The sequence below is a fragment of the Poecilia mexicana genome, unplaced genomic scaffold (assembly GCF_051168715.1).
Source record: "Poecilia mexicana isolate PSO_F unplaced genomic scaffold, ASM5116871v1 scaffold_23, whole genome shotgun sequence".
NCBI classification, from domain to species: domain Eukaryota; kingdom Metazoa; phylum Chordata; class Actinopteri; order Cyprinodontiformes; family Poeciliidae; genus Poecilia; species Poecilia mexicana.
Window position 1 is genome coordinate 21,005,628 of NW_028263392.1, and position 20,102 is coordinate 21,025,729.

Genomic DNA, 20,102 nt, shown 5'->3' on the forward strand with positions numbered 1-20,102 from the left:
CATCACTATATTGCAGAGTTTTGGACACAGGGTTGTCCCATATATGCGACAAGTCAGTCAACACCTCCGCACAATAATTCAGGCAGTGAGTGACTTTTTTTCATCACAAATTCTTATGTCTCTGTACAGCTAGCTTTGCTAACATCACGTCAACGGAGCTTACCTTCTTTGAGCTACTTTTCTAAGTGACGAAAATAGTTAGACGTTGTCCCCATCGTCTCTGAAAGCGAAGCGCTGCTGAGTTAGCTGTGGCCATCGGACTTCTTACTATTTATGCAGCGCTATTATATTACTGACGATTAGACTAACATTTTCTGCCGCTGAGAGGAAGCCACTGCGCATGTCCTGGAGCGCCGCGTGCGAGTGAAAGGTGGAGAGGGGGAGGGGGAGAAACACGTAGTTGCCTGGGTTTTAATCGGGGCGTTTTGCATCCACTGAAAACAAAGATGTTAACAAATAAACTGGACAGTATGCTGCACGTTTAGTGATATTTTCACAGTTGCGGTCTTGACTGGTCTTGAAATAAAATGCCGAGTCCTCAGAGCCCGAGACCGAGACAAGACCGAGACCATCAGAAAACGGTCTTAAGACCGGACTCGAGACCAAGACCAACTTCGAGTACCACAACACTGCCTAAAGGTTAATAAACTAAAGGTTTTATAAACTGGTTTCTCACTGAAACGTTGCTGAGATCAAATTTGCGACTCGGTGATTCAGAGCCTGAAATGCTTCCAGGCTGCAGGGTGGAGTCCGATTCTTCTGTCCGCTCGGTTCCAGATGGAGGGTGGAGAAACCAGAACCGGGTCCAGTTCTGATGGGAACCAGCCGGATTCTTTACTGTTTAGCTTCCCAACTAAATATTTAGGTGCAATCTATTTAGTTAATATGAAAATTAGCTTGCTAATGATCAGACTATCAAAATAAAAGCTGACTGTGCAGATTTCCTGGTGCTGCTGGGACTGAATCGGGTTTTTTGTCGGTTCTTTTCCTCTAAATGTCCAACAAGTTGGCCCGTTTGGACGGAAATAATCCAAATGAAACCGGAATGTGTCGAACAGCCTGGCGGTGAAAACACGGAGCAGAAAACGGATCAGAACCAGGTTTGATTCTTCCAGAAAGTTTCTCTCATCCTGCTGGAATCTGTAAACGCCTGGAAGAAAACGAGGAGCAATAAAACTTCATGGAGTTATTAAAAAGACCAAAACGTCTCGCTGCACCTGATTAAATGTTGATGTGGAAAAAACAACGAAATAAAAAACAACAATTCTCATCCAGAACCTGGAAACGGGAGAAGAAACAAAGTCTGACAGCAGGTTGACATCAGAGAGGGGAGGCTTCAATCAATCGATCGATCGGTCGGTCGGTCGATAGATCGATCGATCAATCAATCAATCAATCAATCAATCAGATTTATTTAAAATGCTTTACATAAATAATTCACAAAAATAAAAAGTCATTAAAACATTTTGAGTTTCATCAATCATCATTAAATATAAATATATTGATCAATGTTTCATTGATTATTTATTAAAATCATCCCTAATCAGTTGCTTTCAGTCTGTTTCTGTTTCAGCTGTTTTGCAGTTTTATGGAAGTTTGTTCCAGATCTGTGGAGCATAGAAGCTGAATGCTGCTTCTCCATGTTTGGTTCTGATGCAGAACCAGAACCAGAACCAGCAGCAGATCTTTAATTTGTTCAGTGATTTATAAACCAGCAGCATTTAAAGTTTATTCAACTGGTAGAAGGCCGAGTTTGGAACCAACTTTATGTGGCTCTGAAGGTTCAGGTCAGAGGTCACCCTGATCTCTAGGTTCCAGCTGGAAGAACTTAAGCTGTGCGTTTACTCTATATCTATAGCTCTAGATCTAAAAGAATAGAATATAATAGAATGCATTTTATTATCATTATATAAGTGTACAACGAAATGAAAAGCCCTTTTTCCAGTGCAGACATGTACATTAAAAAGAAGTATAGCTCTAGATTTCTAACTCTAGATCTGTAATTCAAGATCTCTAACTCTAGATCTACAGCTGTAGATGATTCCTCCAAAGATAACTTCAGTTTCTGTTCAGAAAGTTTTGGCACCCCATGAATCTGTTCAGTGATTGGACAGTTTAAAGGTCACAAGGTGACATCATCATGTAGAGGTGTGTATCATCTGCGTCGTCATGGTAACTGATGTTATTTCCTGTTATAACCTGAGCCAGTGAGAACGTATTGATTGGTTGGTTGGTTGGTTGGTTGGTTGGTTGGTTGGTTGGTTGGTTGGTTGGTTGGTTGGTTGGTTGGTTGGTTGGTTGGTTGGTTGGTTGGTTGGTTGGTTGGTTGGTTGGTTGGTTGGTTGGTTGGTTGGTTGGTTGGTTGGTTGGTTGGGCTGCAGATCTGAAGGTTTGATTTGCTCCAGTGACTGTGAAGCTCAACTTTCCTTTTGTCTGTTGAGAAGCGGTTCTGTTAAACAGAGCAGGTTTGGTTCTGGTAAGTTCTGGGTCAGGAAAGTAAAACCTGGATCCTCATGGATCTGATGCGGTCCGTTTCCAGTGAAACCAGGCTGGTTCGGGTTGAATATCCAGATCTTCTGCTCCGTGTTTGGACTTAAACACAGTTTGGAAACAGAGCCAACAGATTCCGGACCTTCCCAGCTGAAGCTTTGATTCTCTGCCAGAACCAAAACGATCCATCATGTTCCGCTTGGGAAGAGATTACCAGCACATGTGGAACATTTCAGGGATTTGGATCCGGACCAGCAGATGGAAGGAGATACCGGCCCAGGTGTTCTACCCGACCCAACGGCTCTGGTTCCACTCACAGCCAACTGGTAAGAAACCAGTTTACAGTATGCAGCTAGCATCTGGGCTGGATGTCGGCGATGGAATTGATTACTGTTCCCACAAGTCTGAACCAGAAGTGATCGACGCCACCGATCCGCCATCTTGGTAGGAAAACGCATCACAAAGCACAACAGACCCTCAGCTTCCAGAACAACAGACAGAAAATATAGAAACACTCTGGATGTGAAAGAGACGGGAACAAAATGGCTGCTGTCACATGAGGCGGCGAATGGAAACATGTCAGACGATGTGGACAAGCCGCCGCTGATCTGCTACTGCAGCTCAGTGCTAGTGAACAGGAAGAGTTTATCCAACATGGCCGCTTATGATCAACATTTAAAGGGATTTATAAAATATGTACGAACTCTTCATGCGAACAACGAGGTTCTGCTGCCTACCAGAGGGAGAACAAGTAGAAACACAGAGGCTACATGTCCTCTTAGCTAGCAGAAAAAAGCTACATTAGCTAAGCCAACCCTGCTAGTTCGGCAGAAAGTACTACAGTAAATATTGCTGATATTTATCTTGGTATTACACAGAGGCAGGGAGTAACTGGTTCCAAGCTTGTGGCTTGTTTACAGTTGTCATAGCAACTCCATAACAACTGCCTATCAAAATGGCCGTCAGTTCCAAAGTTCCTGGAATTGTGGTGTCACATGAGATCCATAAAGTGGAGCATGACAATGTAATAAGGTGATCGAGGAGAATTATTGATTACAGATATTTAACAGAAATTAAAACAAAAACCAAAAATCTTTAAAACTCAGAATAAACAGAAAACAGAATAATAATATAAATGTTCTACTTTCTGTTGTGTTTTGTCTGATCATTATCTAACTACAGCGATAACACTTCCACTTGCTTCCACTAATCCACTAACTGCTAAGCTAATATTTAGCTTAGCGGTCTTGCTAACTTTGAGTTTAGCGCATTTAGTTTCCGCTAAACAAATTTTTCCAGCTAAATTCTGAAGATTTTCTTCAACGTTTTGTGAACTTTCAGGTGAATAAAGCTCAACATGTTTTAAAGTTTCTGTTTTTGATCGTTGGGAATCTTCAACTCACTAAACGTTTATATTCATGCTCTTATTTTGAAGTGGATGAAGAAAGTTTTATTTCCTCTCACTGATTTTCTGACATTTTCCTCGGTGAAGGAAAAACGAAGAGAGGAAAACAGAAACAGATGGAAAGAAGAAATAAACAACAGGAGCCGTCAAGAACAGCCACAGCCAGAACCTCAGACATCAACAACAAACCCAAAGGTCCAAATGACAGAACCGGGTCGCCTGGAGAACCAGAACACAAAACTTTCTGGAGCCATTTGAAGCTTCAAGATGGAGGAAGTTTGTTTGGACTGAAGCGGTTCTGAACCACTCTGATGTTCTGGTTCTGGAGCTGCAGTTTGTTCAGTCATGTTATCCTGAGGGTGAAGAAATCTGATGTGGTCGTTTCTATGCGATGTTTGAAATGTAGGGAAATAAATACAATATTGATAAACATCAGTTATCGGTCACAACAGCAACATTAATATCAGACCAAATTTACACATCGGGTCAGCCCTAATGAAAATAATAATAATAATAATAATAATAGAACCCGACCAGAACCGGATCAGAACTGGACCAGAAACAGACCAGAACCGGATCAGAACCGGACTGAGAGAAGAGAAAATGAATCTAGTCGACGTCAACAAAAACAGAAAACAGACGAAGACGATAAGAGACAACCAGAGCTAATTGGATCAGAGAGAGGGGAGTCAGAGTGGGGACGGGGTACTGGTACTGGTACTGGGTGTACTGGTTCCAGGCAGAGCAGGAAACATGAGCCGATCTCTCAGCTTCATTCTGCTGCAGGTTTAATTTGGGGCGGGTCATGTGACCCTGGAGGGGGGGGGCAGATAGAGGGTGTGTGTGTGTGTGTGTGTGTGTGTGTGTGTGTGTGTGGGTGGGTGTGTGTGTGTGGGGCAGATAGAGGGTGTGTGTGTGTGAAGGAGGAGGATCCTGGCTCGGTTAAATCTGAGTCAGAATCAGAACAATCTGCAGAGCTGAGCGAGAGCGGCATTGAGGACAAAACTCTCACACACTCTGAGACAACGGCACATTGTTCACACACGCAGACACACACACACACTCATCCACGTCGCTCGACTCTGGACCACCTCAGGATTCCCTCAGGACCGTTACCCACCATGCACCTCAGGAGCCAGTCTGAGCAGCAGGGGGCCCCTCGGGTCGGGACCCCTCGGCGGAGCTCCAGGACCAGGGGGGCGTCGGCGCCGCGCCACCCGCCGATGGGAGCCCGTTCCTGGGTGAGCCTGCTGCTGGGGGCCCTGCTGGTTCCTGGAGCCTGGAGCTTCCTGAGCGAGTCAGAGGAGGAGCTGCTGGTGGAGCTGCACAACTTCTACAGAGGACGGGTTTCCCCCAGCGCGTCGGCCATGATGCCCCTGGTAAGAGCCGCTCTGCCCCGCCCTGCAGCCTGAAGCCTCCATCCAGAGAGTCCGACCAACGGCTCTGCTGCCAGAACATCTAGAAACACAAAACATCTGTTTTCATTTCAGTTTTAGCTAAATAAGCTTTTCATTTTTAATTTCCTCTCAACTCCAGTCCGCTTTAACCTAACGCCAGTCCGTTTGTCTAGAAAGTCCGGTTTGGTTGGTGAAGTGTGAATGCTAAACGACCTCTGACCTCTGATCTCTGACTTCTGGTCCTCCAAACCTCTGTCTGTGTTCTCTGGTTTGGTCTGAATGTGAACGCCAAGCGGACCGCAGACCGCTCCAAAAGCAGGAAGTGGACTGCAGCGCAGGGCATTCTGGGTAAATACAACCAAAGCTAACGTGCTAGCCTAGCGCTAGCAGCAGAAATGGCTCCTGGTCTTTAGCCTAAATAGAAATCCTCCAACCGCTAAAATCTGACGCCTCCATCTTGTTTCCATCTGGTGAAGAAGGAAGTTGCTCTCAGTGTCTTCAGAGGTTTTTGTGTCGTTTCCTTCAGTGGTTCTTGGTGCAGCGCCCCCACAGGCCAGGAGGGGAACAGGCTGGTTTGACTCAGAGCCACAGCAGCTGGAGGTGGAGCAGATGTTCTGGTTCCAGTAGAACCGGGTCGACCGGACCATCGGGAGGGAAACAAACTGAATCTGAGTCCAAATGCAGCTGGTCTGGTTCTGGTCTCAGAAGTTCTTCAGTTCTATCTGAAACACGGTGGTGGCAGCATCATGATGCAGGCCTAGTTAAAGTCCAGACCTGAATGTAACTGAGGGTCCATGGGAAGGCTCAGACGTCCTCCATCCAGCCTGACGTTCATATTGTTGTTAATTACTGACTGTTCAACAAACAGGCAGTTAAACTTCAGTTTTGGGGTTTTTACTCCTGATATTTTGACGGTAAACTAAATAATTTTTTCCATCTTGTCAAACTGAATCTTTCTGCAGACGAAGCAGCTGGGATTGAGGCAGATTACTGGTTAATCTGAGGTGTCTGACAGGAAGTGATGATCAGATTATGATCAGTTCCTGGAGATCTGAACCTGTTTTTATCACCACAGAAAAAAGTTTAGACATCAAATGTTTCTACTGTCAGAAATGGAAAGGTTGCACAATAAACCTCAGAAACAAAAGATTTCCAAACTCCGCCAAAACCAGCAGAGGCCGGATGAACTGGAGGACCAGGAATAAAACGGAGCCAAGACAGAAACCAGAACCAGAACCGGATCAGAGATCAGCAGGAATCTGATGAAACATTGATCACATCAGGATTGATAAAAACAAACGCTCAGTCTCCTGCTGCATTCTGGGATATTTGAGACTTAGGAAAAACTCAGCCTGACCTTAGACTGCTCTCTCAAAAAATGTGAAATTTAATTAACATTTGTCATAAACAAACTGAATTCAGTTTGGGAGAAATGAGACGAAGATCAGCAAGGACAGAGGAGAGGGAGGTCATTAATATTAATATAATAATAATAACAATAATAATAATAATAATAATAATAATAATAATAATAATTATTATTATTATTATTATTATTATTATTATTATTATTATTATTATTATTATTATAATAATTATATAATAATAATAATTATTATTATTATTATTAATAATAATAATACTAATAATAATTATTATTATTACTATTATTATATTAACAATAATAATAATAATAATAATAATAATAATAATAATAATGATATTAACAATAATAATGATAATAATAATAATGATAATAATGATAATAATAATAATAATATTAACAATAATAATGATATTAACAATAATAATGGTAATAATAATAATAATAATATTAACAATAATAATGATAATAATAATAATAATAATATAATAATAATTACACGGATCGGTTCATAAGAAACAGAAACGATTTCAGTTAAACTTCCTGAACAGAAATAACTGATCGTGTTTCTGCAGCCAGAAGTTCTGGACCGGTTCTGGTTCTGAACTCAGTCCATAAATCTTATTACATTTAACCACAACCAGAACTAGACCAGAACCACAACCAGACCAGAATCAGAACCAGAACCAGAACCACAACCAGACCAGAACCAGAACCAGAACGTTTCGGGTGGAGGAAGTGAAGTAAGACGCTAACAGGAAGTGAACTCCTCGCTCTGCTCTCAGATTAACTCAGATTATTAAAACGGTGCAGCTGATTTCCCAGCATGCCTTCTGTTGGAGCCACGGCGCCGTTTCCAGCTGCTGTTATCCGTTAGCCAGCGTCAGAGTTCCGACGAGACGAGAAGAACCGAGATTCCTGACACTCTGAGTTGCTGCTGGGAGGTTGTGGGTTCAGATCCCGACTCGGTGCAGCAGAAACATGAGCCCTAAACTCTGCCTGGTATGTCCTGCTGCCCCGCAGCCACCAACATTAAATCATTTCTGCTCTGATTCCGTCCATAAAATCGCCTGAGCAGCGAATTCCTGCAGCATGTGGAGAAGCTTCGTCTCATCAGCCGCTCTGACCTTTGACCTGGGAGGAAACCAGCACGAAGCGTCTCAGAGCGGCGAGCCGTAGCTCTGCGGTGAGCGGCTCGTCAGTCACTAACCCACTTAGGCTGGGATAATTAGGTGGAAGGACGACGCAGCGCCATCAGTCACAGAAATGGGTCTGGTTCTGATCCAGTTCTAATCCCAAAGCAAACAGAACCACATATAAGTATTTCCACATCTAATCCCAAAGTTTCGCTGGGATCCTCTGTGACGCGTTACGCTGTGAATAAATGTGGGTCAATTCCCAGGTTGAAGAATGGAGGAAACCTGGGTGGCCAAACCCAGACAGGAAGCCGCCCTGGGCCGCTGCCCACATTGTCCATATCAGAAACCAACAGTCTGTCCATCTAAAATAATTATTTACCTTAATGAGAAAAAAATAATTTTCCTCAAGAAAATAAAACCTGTTCCTGTGGTTCACATCCAACATGTGAAACAGGAAGTCTTATTCTGACTGTGGTTTATCGACATGTTGCAGTGTGACATCACACAGTAGATCCCGCCCACAGCTTCCTGCTGGAGGGCTAACAGCTGCTCGCTAACGATGGCTAGCAACGAGTTTAGCTGTTATCAGTAAAACACACTGAATCTTCAATGTAGACATGATGCATAAAAGGAAAATGGATGAAGTGCTTTGCTACTAATTATCAACACTACTAGATAAGAAGGTACAAAAAGTTTTAAATAAAATAATGGTTGACACAGAATGCAAGAAAAGTAAGAATTTTTCTGTTTCCCTTTGCTCAGTTAATCTCACCAACATCTCCAGGTTTTATTTTGGTAACGTTTCTAAAAGAATCGTCTTTCTGCCTGTTTCTGGTTGTAAGCAATAACTTGCAGCGTATCTTTAGGAAGGTTCTGGTTCTTTAAAACATTTCTCAGTTAAATCATCTTTATTCAATCCCACCCAAACTGTCTGATTCCTGTAGTTTCCTCCAGAGTAATAAGCTGATAATCACAGAACGTCTCAGCGAGCAGCTTCCTGAACGTGGAGAACATCAGGGATCGACTCTCAGCCCCTCTGGTTCCCGGCTGACCTTTGACCCTCGGCAGCAGGTTCTGTGGATTCTGATGTTTGCAGACGACGCTGCGCTGCGGTCTGCTTGGAAACTGAGAGAAAACCAGGAGATGCGGGAACGTTGGTCTGGAGAGAAAACAGGTGAAGAAGAGGAAGCTGGGCGGATGAAGATGAGGGCGGATGATGAAGATGAGGGCGGATGATGAAGATGAGGGCGGATGATGAAGATGAGGGCAGAGCGAACGCTTCAGGGCTCCAGAAACAACAGGAAACATAAAGTCTGGGATCATGACTTTACCTCAGGAAAAGACCCGGTTTTCTGTTATTGTGATTTTTAATGAATGCTCCGGCCGCCGCAGCTCATGGCGCTTTATTGCTGGTTGCCTTATTTATTGCCTCTTATTTGCCCGGCTGCAGCTTTCCGAGCAGCAGGATTGCGCCACGCCGTTTGGAGCGCGTCCAGTTTAATAATCCCAGCCTCGACACGAACCGAGCTGCTCCGGTCTGAAGGGAGTTTCCTCTGCAGACGACCTCCACTTAATAACCACAGAGCAACGGAGTGTTGAGCAACGGAGCGATAAGCTGTGGGAACGCCGGCCAACTCCATGTTTACATGAGCAGAAATGAAAATTAGGTAGAGATGAAGAGCTGCTGCAGGAATGTGTGTTTGTCTCTATCAGTGTTTGGACTTGTGGAAGTGAGAGGGAGTGAACCCAGAGAGGTTTCAGACGACCACTGGGAGTACGGAGGCCCCACTTGGACAAAAATGTTGTATACAGAGCAAACAGTGAGGGGTTCAACGAGGGGCAAAACAACCCGAAAGAAAAACACGATTTTCTCCTTGGAGAGATTTAAGAAGCAGCTGATGTGGCACCTTGAGCTGACCTCCACCCTGAACTCCACCAACCAGGAGAAACGATCCGTCATGTCCAGGTTTTCAGCTGAACGGAGCCAAACACAGAATCAGGATCAAAACACCCCAAACCAGGGGTGTCCAAAGTGGGTCCAGGAGGCCCGGCATCCTGCAGGTTTCAGTTCTCTCCCTGGTTTAACACACCTGGATCAAATGATGGCTCGTTAGAAAGCCTCAGAAGAACATTGACAAGCTGAAAGGTTGTTAGTTCCACCAGGAGGGAACTAAAGCATGCAGGATGCCGGGCCTCCAGGACCCAGTTTGGACACCCCGGCCCCAAACAGACACAGGTGGATGAACTCACAGATGAAATTGATCTGAATCTTTAAAACAAGCTGTTGTTCCTTTGGGACAGTAATGGCCGCTGCTTCTCATTTTAAGATTCATTTCTACAGTTTCCTGTTTCAAACAGAGAAATTTTCTCACTTTTACCAAAATGCAGTGAACAAATATCCAAGACTGCAATCACACCAGCAGCCCAGTCCAATCCGTTTTATACCAAATCCGGTCCACTTCTTTAGAAACTCCAGTTCGGTTGGTCATGTGTGAATGCTAATTAACCTCTGACCTCTAGTCATCCAAACCTCAGTCTGGGTTTGGTTGAAGTGAACTCTGGTTCAGTTTGAATGTGAACGCCAAGCGGACCAGAGATCGCTCCAGAAGCAGGAAGTGGACTACAGCGCAGGGCATTCTGGGTAAATACAGCCAAAGCTAACATGTTTGCATGAAGCAAAACGTTCCTGCAGCAGAACATCAACAGGAACAATCTGATTTTTCAAACTGAATGAAAAACTTTAAACTTTCTAAAACATCCTGAGCTGAGAGCCGCAGAAACAATCAGCTGCTGCCGCGATTCATCAGAGAGGAGCGTGATGCATTCAGACCTGAGAGGCTAACACAGAGCAGATGTTTGTGTCTGCGCTGAACACACACACACACACACACACACACACACACACACACACACACACACACACACACACACACAGACACACACACACACACACACACACACACACACACACACACACACACACACACAGGCTGCAGGAAATGATGTTACTGTTGTTCATTCTTTAGGTTTTATTCAAACCACGAGACAAGGAGCGGATTGAAAGGAGTGGATAAAGACAGTAAATTAATACCAATAGAAAATAATAATAAATTAATTAATTAATAAAATTAAAAGCAAAAGTTGCAGTGTTGTTTAAAATGAAGTAAATTAAATTACTGAGTCATTTACATATGTCATATAAAAGGGGAGGAGCAAGTTTATATTTCACAACAAACAAACATTGTTATCAAAAATGTGAAAAAACAAAATTTTGAAACATAAACTTTGGATCTAAATTACAATCTAAAAAATATTAACTTATAAATATCCTTAAAAACACAAACAAGAAAATCATGTAAGAAAAGTGACATTTAACAAAGTTAGTTTCTGTGTGTGTGATGTGAAACCAGAGCTCAGCCTCTACAGAAGGTCAAAGGTCATGACCCTGGCTCATTATGGCTGTTTGAAGGGTTAAACTAAAACTAACATAATAATGAAATAAATGAAAACCGTAATGTATGAGGAAAAACTAAAAGTGACTGGAACTATATCATAAAACTAAAACTATACATATAATATTCTTCATTTTGTGCTTATGGATTTATTTATTAACTTTTCAATCTGATGTAAAATGTGTTTATTTTTCCACACAGTTTATTTACGCTAAATGACAACAGAATCAGTTCATTGTCCTACAGTCATTTAGTTCATCTGTAAAATGTTGATAACTCATGTTTATATAATCACAAACCTTCACTGTTTGAATTCTGCACCTAAAAATGAAAGAAAATCTGAAAAAATGACCAGTAAAGCAGCTAAACTGAAGCTAAACAACCAAAAACACAAAACTGAGTTCAACCAACTAAACAACGCAACCAAATGAAACTAAACTGATGAAAAACCCAGAACCAAGATGGCGGAGGCAGCAGGACCGGAGCGGGTCGACAGCAGGACCGGAGCGGGTCGGCAGCAGGACCGGAGCGGGTCGGCAGCAGGACCGGAGCGGGTCGGCAGCAGGACCGGAGCGGGTCGGCAGCAGGATGTCTGTGCTGACAGCGTCGCGTCGACCCAGGAAACCTGATGAGGGTTCATTCTGGGGTCAGAGGTCAGGGACGGCCTCTGGTTTCATCTGTAGAAACTGGAGACAGAAAAACGTTTCTGGAAACACGACAAATGTGACGGATCTAAGATATTAATTTTTTAAAACAAGAAATTTATTAAGATTAATGTGAAGAAATAAATAAAAGCTTTTAAATTATGTACAATTTCATGTTTAAAGAAGCTAATTTGTAAAAGTACATACGCTGCTGTGTTGCATTGGTTACAGTATGATATTTTAACCAATCACTGATTTAAGGTGAGCCCGTTAAGTCCCGCCCCCTTCCCAGATTTAACCAAATCTGAAACGCTGTTGGCTGATGGAACAGGAAGTAAGATTCTGCTCAACACCCCGAGACGTAATGGCAGAAAAACACACGTCAGAGGTCAAAGGTCAGAGCACTGACCAGGTGTCTGTCCTGTTTTAAAGGGCCGGAGTCATTTAGAAATCAACTTCTTAAAAATCTTTCCATCATATTTTAATGTTATTTAATCAGAAACAAACCTGCCGTGTTGCTCTGATTCCTGCATGTTTGACAAATCCTCTAATCTCCATGGCAACCATTCAGCCGCTAAACGCCTGGGTGGACCTAGCCCCGCCTTTGAGATGCAGCTCCTCCCCCACTCAGCTCCTTCAGACTAGCCAGCAGCAATTAGCAAAACTGCTGCTCTACTCATTATAGGAGCTGCTGCTCAGAGCAACGCTGGTGAAAACATTAAAGGGTTTATAGAGGAGCCATGTTGGGATGACTTTCTGGAGGCGGAGCTTCAGGAAGAGCAGAAGCTTCTTAAAGAGACAGAGAACCAATTTCAAGACTTCTATCATTTTTATGCTGTGAAGTCTCATTTTTTTTGCCTGGAAAACAGGACACTTCCGCTTTAAGGTCTTATGTGAACCATTTATCTTCCAGGCCGGAAGGAAAAAGTTCAGATTAGAGTTTCTTCTGCACCGTTGCGGTGGTTTCTCTCCCTGCTGATTTCTGTTCTCTGTGCAGAAATGGGACCCGAACCTGAAGCTGGTAGCAGAGAGCTACGCTGCTAAATGCATCTGGAACCACAACCCGGCGCTGGACGACACGGGGGAGAATCTGTTTGTGAGCAGCGGGCCTCTGGACCTCCGAGACGCTCTGGAGAAATGGTTCCTGGGTGAGTCATGGCCGCGCCCGTCCATCACAACCAGGCAACAAAAACACAAAAACAGGATTTTTTTTCAATGAGCCGAGTTTCTGTTACAGAACATTTGGACTTCGACTACCAGAACAACAGCTGCGACGAAGACAAGATGTGTGGGCACTACACACAGGTCACACACACACACACACACACACACACACACACACACACACACACACACACACACACACACACACACAGGTCACACACACACACACAGGTCACACACACAGGTCACACACACACACTGGTCACACACACACACAGGTCACACACACAGGTCACACACACACACAGGTCACACACACACACACACACACACACACACACACAGGTCACACACACACACAGGTCACACACACAGGTCACACACACACACAGGTCACACACACACACACACACACACACACACACACACACACACACACACACACACACACACACACACACAGGTCACACACACACACAGGTCACACACACAGGTCACACACACACACACACACACAGGTCACACACACAGGTCACACACACACACTGGTCACACACACACACAGGTCACACACACAGGTCACACACACACACAGGTCACACACACACACACACACACACACAGGTCACACACACACACAGGTCACACACACAGGTCACACACACACACAGGTCACACACACACACACACACACACACACACACACACACACACACACACAGGTCACACACACACACAGGTCACACACACAGGTCACACACACACACAGGTCACACACACACACACACACACACACACACACACACACACACAGGTCACACACACACACAGGTCACACACACACACACACACACACACACACTGGTCACACACACACACAGGTCACACACACAGGTCACACACACACACAGGTCACACACACACACACACACACACACACACACACACACAGGTCACACACACACACAGGTCACACACACAGGTCACACACACACACACACACACACAGGTCACACACACAGGTCACACACACACACTGGACACACACACACAGGTCACACACACACTCTGTAGCTGTGACGATGCAGGTGGGTGTGGAGATGATCACGTCTGAACGGTGTGTGTGTGTGTTGCAGATGGTTTGGGCCGACACACACCGGGTCGGATGTGCTTTCCATCTCTGCAACACTATGGAGGGGCTGGACTGGGAGCGAGTGTCCTTCCTGGTCTGCAACTACTTCCCAGCGTCAGTCCTGACTCTCTCTCTCACACACACACACACACACACACACACACACACACACACACACACACACACCCTCACACACACACACACACACACACACACGTTTGCCTGGCTAATTTTGTGAGGACTTTCCATTGACTTCCATTAATTTGCACAGTCTTACCCTAATCCTAACCAAAACTCAATTCACACCTCAGTCCTAAATCTGGCCCCTGCTCGACTGAATGCCGACATTTAACGTCTTAAAAATTTATGTAATTCAGTTTTGTTCCAAATTATGAATTCAGAATAAATTTATTTTCAGTTTTCTTAGCAACAGGTCCCTTTGAACTCTAGGCATCCTCAAACCTTTCCTTGTTTCTCCACACTGTCAGTTAATTTTGTATTTATCATGTAACTTTTCATATTTTTCATTATTTAGTCCAACAAGGTGTAGAACCTTCCAGGAGTCACGTGACCACAGATCGTCATGGCAACCCTCATCATCCCTAGTGTAAATCTGCATGTTGGTCCAATTTAGACCATTACAGTCAGATGCTGTGCGAGAGCTCCCCCTGGTGGACAGAACCCAGAGAACCGCTGACTGATCAGAACCTTTCTGATCAGTCAGCGGTTGACTGACTGATCAGTCAGTCAACCGTGTGTGTGTGTGTGTGTGTGTGTGTGTGTGTGTGTGTGTGTGTGTGTGTGTGTGTGTGTGTGTGTGTGTGTGTGTGTGTGTGTGTGTGTGTGTGTGTGTGTGTTCAGGGGGAACTATGAGGACCAGCGGCCGTACGTTGAAGGCGACTGGTGCTCCAGTTGCCCAGAAAACCTGCAGGAGTGTGAGAACAATCTGTGCGGTAGGAAATGTTCCGACCGGTTCTGTCTCGACCCAAATCCGCTCGTTTCTTCCTCTCTTCTTTTCATAAATTTCCTTGTTCTTTCTTAGGAAATTTCTGAGTAATCTGAAAATTTCAGATTTTTTTCAAGCACATTGAATTACTGAATATTTTCTTGTTTTTAAATTTCTGATTTGTTTGGCAGAAACTGACTCCACATTTGTCCGTGTAGTTTGGCTCTGATTCACCTCACAGATTTAGAAAATCTTTGCCTTTTCTGACTTTCTTCTTTAGCATCAAATCCACTTCCATCTCCAACGATCTTTGTAAATTGAACTTGAATTTATTGTTTCATTGTTGTAAAACCTCTCAGTGACGTCATGGTGGAATATTTTGTGTTGTAGTTCCTGACGTGGAGGAAGAGGAGGTCACCATCGGGTCATCGGATCTGCCTCCACCCAGGTGAAAAAAAAGTATACTTAAGTATATTTCAAACATACATTTGTGAAAGTACACTTTAAGTATACTACGTATTAAGTGTACTACCTATAAATATATCTGAAGTATATTTAAAGTATACTTGTACTAATTTTGAAATTATAACTTTAAACACACTTAAACATAATTGTACCAAAATACACTTTTAATATATTAAATAAAATATTTTGTTCACTTAAAATAATTTAAGTGAACAAAATATATATTTGCCCAAGTATATTTTAAATATATTTAAAATATATTTTGTGTATGTTTTAAAATATATGCTCAAAATATAATTTTTTTTTAAAATTCACTTAACACTACTTTAAATTATTAATTTCACTATGTTTTAAATTACATCTCAGTGTAAATTTTAGGCTAATAAAATATGCCTTTTTTTACTTTCTTTATTTAACCGGGTGAACCCTGTTGAGATCCAGATCTCATTTTCAAGAGGGACCTGGGCAGAAGTCTGCAACACGCAGCAACCTGATTACAAAATAAAACTAATGAATACATATGCAGAAGTTTGTCTTTTAGGCACCTTTAAAGTACTTTTTATGTAATTTTTAGGCATATTTTTAAGCACCTAAAAAGTATGTCTTTTTAGGTGCCTTAATAGTCTTTTACTATTTTTGTTAAAATTGCAAAGAATAAAAAAATGATAATCATGATGTAATGTTAGTACCCAATCCGTTTTCAGATCTATAATCAACGGGTTTAGCTCCAGTTCACACTCCAGGCCAGACGGTGGCGGTATTGCACACTTTCATTGAAAAAAAAAACGGCACAAAGAGAAGAAAAAACTTGAAAGGAGGGAAGATAACAGGCGCTGTTCAAATTCGCCATTTTTACTCGCATAATATTGCCTTAAAAGTAGAGAGGGTCTTGACAATAGTTACTAATTTTGGTAAATTCAAGCTGGTGACGTCCTAGTCCGAGTTGGACGACAACACAACGGGACAACAACCGATGGAAATGAAATGTGGGTCACAAAAGGAGCCCTGATGGACGAAGGCTGCTAACGTGTTGCTAGCTGGTGGTAAGTTTGCTTATTAATTATCTTCGTTTAATTATAAACGGTGCAGTAAAATATATAACTTACGTTTGTTTCATAAATAATTATTTTATCAATTTTATTGTGACTTGTATGATTATTACTATAGCAATCATTCAGCTTCATGTTATAACTGCATGGAGGCTGTTTGTTGCGACTTATACTTTAATTCATAAACTTAACCTGGTTTTAATTAAGCTCCATAAGACAGAGAGACTTTGATATTGTGAGGTTGTTGTTCTAACTTGTTCATCAATGTTTTTATCTTCAACATATGTTTGCAGTCTAAGCAGATGAAAGATGAAGCCAGAGAGATTCAGGTGTTAGGAAACTAAAGACTTTCTGTCTCAGAAGAGGCTCTGGCTCCACCAGATCACCAACCAGCTCTGAGGATGAACCTCCACATGTCTTCATGATGGAAGTTTGTTTGTTAATGAGGAGCTAGCTACATTTTCAACAACAAAAACTGGTGTGTTACCAACACCAAGTGCTTAATAAACATGATTTGATTTAAAGGTAACTGGACAGAATTTGTCCTCTTGTTAATCTAACGTTTCTCTTTCATACATTTTATTTGTTGTTGGCTTTCAGGGCCCTGTGATGGACTGGTGACCTGTCCATGGTGAACCCTGCCTCCTGTTAGGAACATACCAACAGTGTCATTCAGTAAATAATGACAATTTTAATGAGAATTTGCTTTAAAAGTTGGATGAAAGGTTTTATGTACAGTGTCATGTCAGTCTTATCCACACCCCATCAAATGATGTGTTACCAAAATGGTAATATATTGAAAGCACAATGTAATTATAATTTTTGTTCTTTAAAGTAATAACTTTCATGTTTTATTGTCACACTTAAATTTTCATGTTCATGTGATCACTTTTGATGTGTAAACTGATAATTTATGTAAAGTTCATAAAGTTGTGAGTAAAATTGGATAATTTTAAAATGTCGGAAATAAAACAAAATATTTGAATTACCTTGGGCATCTTGTGTGAATAATTTTCTATTTAATTGTAGCATAAAACAATGTAAGTACTGCAGTGTAGTTACGCATGTAATGTACAAAATAGGAAAGTAGGAATAAAGATGAATTATGAGTAATTAAAATTGTACTTTATTAGCAATAGCAGTAAATCAAAACTAAAAATTAAGTGTAGTTTAAATACATATATATCAGCATATTTAAAGTATATTAAAAGTATATTTAATATAATTCTATGACAGAATTAGTACACTCAAAATATATAAATAGTACAAAAAAAGTATACTTAAAGTATACTAAGTACAACTTGAAGTTGTTCCAAAAACGTACATTGAAGTATACTAAGTATACTAAAAATTGTAATTTAATACTATTAAAATATACTAAGCACAAAAGAAGTTGTTCCAAAATAGTTTAAGTACATCAATCAAAGTAAACTAAAGTATACTTTTTTTCACTAGGGCAGCTGCCAGTCCATCAACCAATGAAACCATCACTGCTGTTCCTGCTGCCACGACTCCCAGTACTCCCAGTATGACCCCCACGGCAGGCAGCGCTGCAGACTCGCCTCCTCCAGGAACTGCAGAGCAGGAAGTCTTCTTCTCTCCCACATCCAGAGTGCCGCGGGAGGAAGAGGAGGCTGGGAAGAGCGATGAGGAGGAGAAGAGGGAGGAGAGGGTCATCAGGAAGCCGGAGATCTGGCAGAAAACGTTTCCTCAGTCCAACATCTCGGCCGGTTCCGGTTCTGTGTGCGCGGCGCCGGTCCTGCTGGCCGGCCTGGCCGGGCTCCTGACTCTGTGGCTGTGAGCAGAACCAGGAGAACCGCCGGGGAGCGAACGGCCTCCCGTTCTGACCCGTAATAATTGACAAGCTGCTGTTTTAACTGCGTCTGGACTGGAAACTGGGTCAGAGAATCTGATTCAGCCTGAACGGAACCAGAACCAGAACCTGACCTGGAGGAAAACGCGCTGATCTGACGGGAACAAACCCAAACCGGAGACCGGAAACTGGAAAAATAAAGAGTTTTCCACTGGAGCAGGTTTACCTGCCGAAGCTGGTAAATTAGAAAGATGTCTCACTCTTTTAAAAATCTCACATTTAAGAAACAAATCTACGAGCTTCCTTTAAAGTTACACAGTCAGAAATTAACAGCAATAATTTGGGTTACTTAGCCTGTCATAACGGGATAAAATTTGGGTTCATATTTCAGTCATTTTTTTAACCATGTCATTAGCATTTGTTACAGTTAGCAAGCTAATTATTTAGCTAGCACACTCTATATTTAGCTTCACACTAAATATTTAGCTAACGAGCTAAACATTAAGCCTCAAACTGAATATTAAGCTAGCAAGCTAAATATTTAGATTCCAACTAAATATTTTATTTGCAAGCTAAATAGTTAGCCTTAAAATGAATATTTAGCTTCAAAATACATATTTAGTTTGGAGCTAAATATTTGTTTCACAAACTAGTTATTTACGTTTATACTAAATGTTTACCTCAGAGCTAAATTTAGTAGATATGGAGATTTAATTTCTAAATATTTATCTAAAACTGTGACTTTTATAAATAAATGAATGGAATGAGGAAAATATGACTTTGGAAAATAAAGCCCCGTTTTCTTCTTTTAAGCTAAATAACCCAAATAATTCCTGTTTATTTTGTAACTCTGTAAAAGGCGTCCCATATGAATCCAGTAAAACTCCCAGAGTTTACATTGTGACATTAAAGTGACGGTTCATCGGATTGCTGAGGCGTAGTCAGTATCTGACCTCAGGATTGATCAGGAACAGTGTGGTGTCTGAAATCAGGTGTCCCATCCTGACAGTCCAGGTCCTGCGCTAAGCTAACAAGTCCTTCCATCTAATTCCCATTTTTAATCATTAAATGATCCCAGAATAATCACCGGAAAACAAAATCAGCATCTTCGCATAAAGTCCAAGTTTGTCAGATTTTCTATTTTGTTGCATCGTTTTCTGTTTCTTTGGCGACTGTGGGAATAAAGTTTTTAATATTTTTGTTGATTTGTGACGTCTCTCCATGAACTGTCGGAGCAGATGTCTACGGAGGACCGTCCCTGTCTCCATGGTAATGAGGGTTTTAATGTTCACTACAGAACGCATCAAGTTGGAGACGTTTTCACTGGAAGTCGATGGAAAATGTTTGAAGTGACGACTCTGCTTCTGCATCTCCTCTCTGACTGACACTGGATCATTTATTGACCGGAGCAGCCGCAGCGGCTAACTGTCTGCTAACCGTCGGCTAACCAGCAACATGATGTAAATGTCTGTAAAAAAAAGAATTAAATCCCAACATCCTCACCACAACGCAGGATCGCAAAGTGTTTTTGTTGAACAGAAAACTCAAACACTCAAACCTCAGCGTGAATGAGACCCGACCAGAACCAGAACCATATCTGTATGACTCCCAGTACTGCATGT

At 42.2% G+C, this 20,102-nt stretch overlaps 1 protein-coding gene across 2 annotated transcripts; it reads left to right on the forward strand.

Annotated features, from left to right (window-relative positions):
* The first annotated feature begins 4,832 nt into the window (after positions 1 to 4,832).
* LOC106910398 (peptidase inhibitor 16) lies at positions 4,833 to 19,988 on the forward strand. Of its 2 annotated transcripts, XR_015762154.1 has the most exons (8): positions 4,833 to 5,274; positions 12,909 to 13,059; positions 13,149 to 13,216; positions 14,212 to 14,321; positions 15,069 to 15,160; positions 15,544 to 15,601; positions 18,123 to 18,718; positions 19,778 to 19,988. XR_015762154.1 is itself a non-coding variant. In XM_088003327.1 (7 exons), exons 1-7 carry the CDS (start codon positions 5,017 to 5,019, stop codon positions 18,466 to 18,468), a joined length of 1,083 nt encoding a protein of 360 aa, XP_087859453.1. In that variant the 5' UTR covers positions 4,833 to 5,016; the 3' UTR covers positions 18,469 to 19,988. The 2 variants fall into 2 exon arrangements, 1 of the variants encoding a protein (XP_087859453.1); XM_088003327.1 differs by having other exon boundaries at positions 18,123 to 19,988.
* The last annotated feature ends 114 nt before the right edge of the window (positions 19,989 to 20,102 follow it).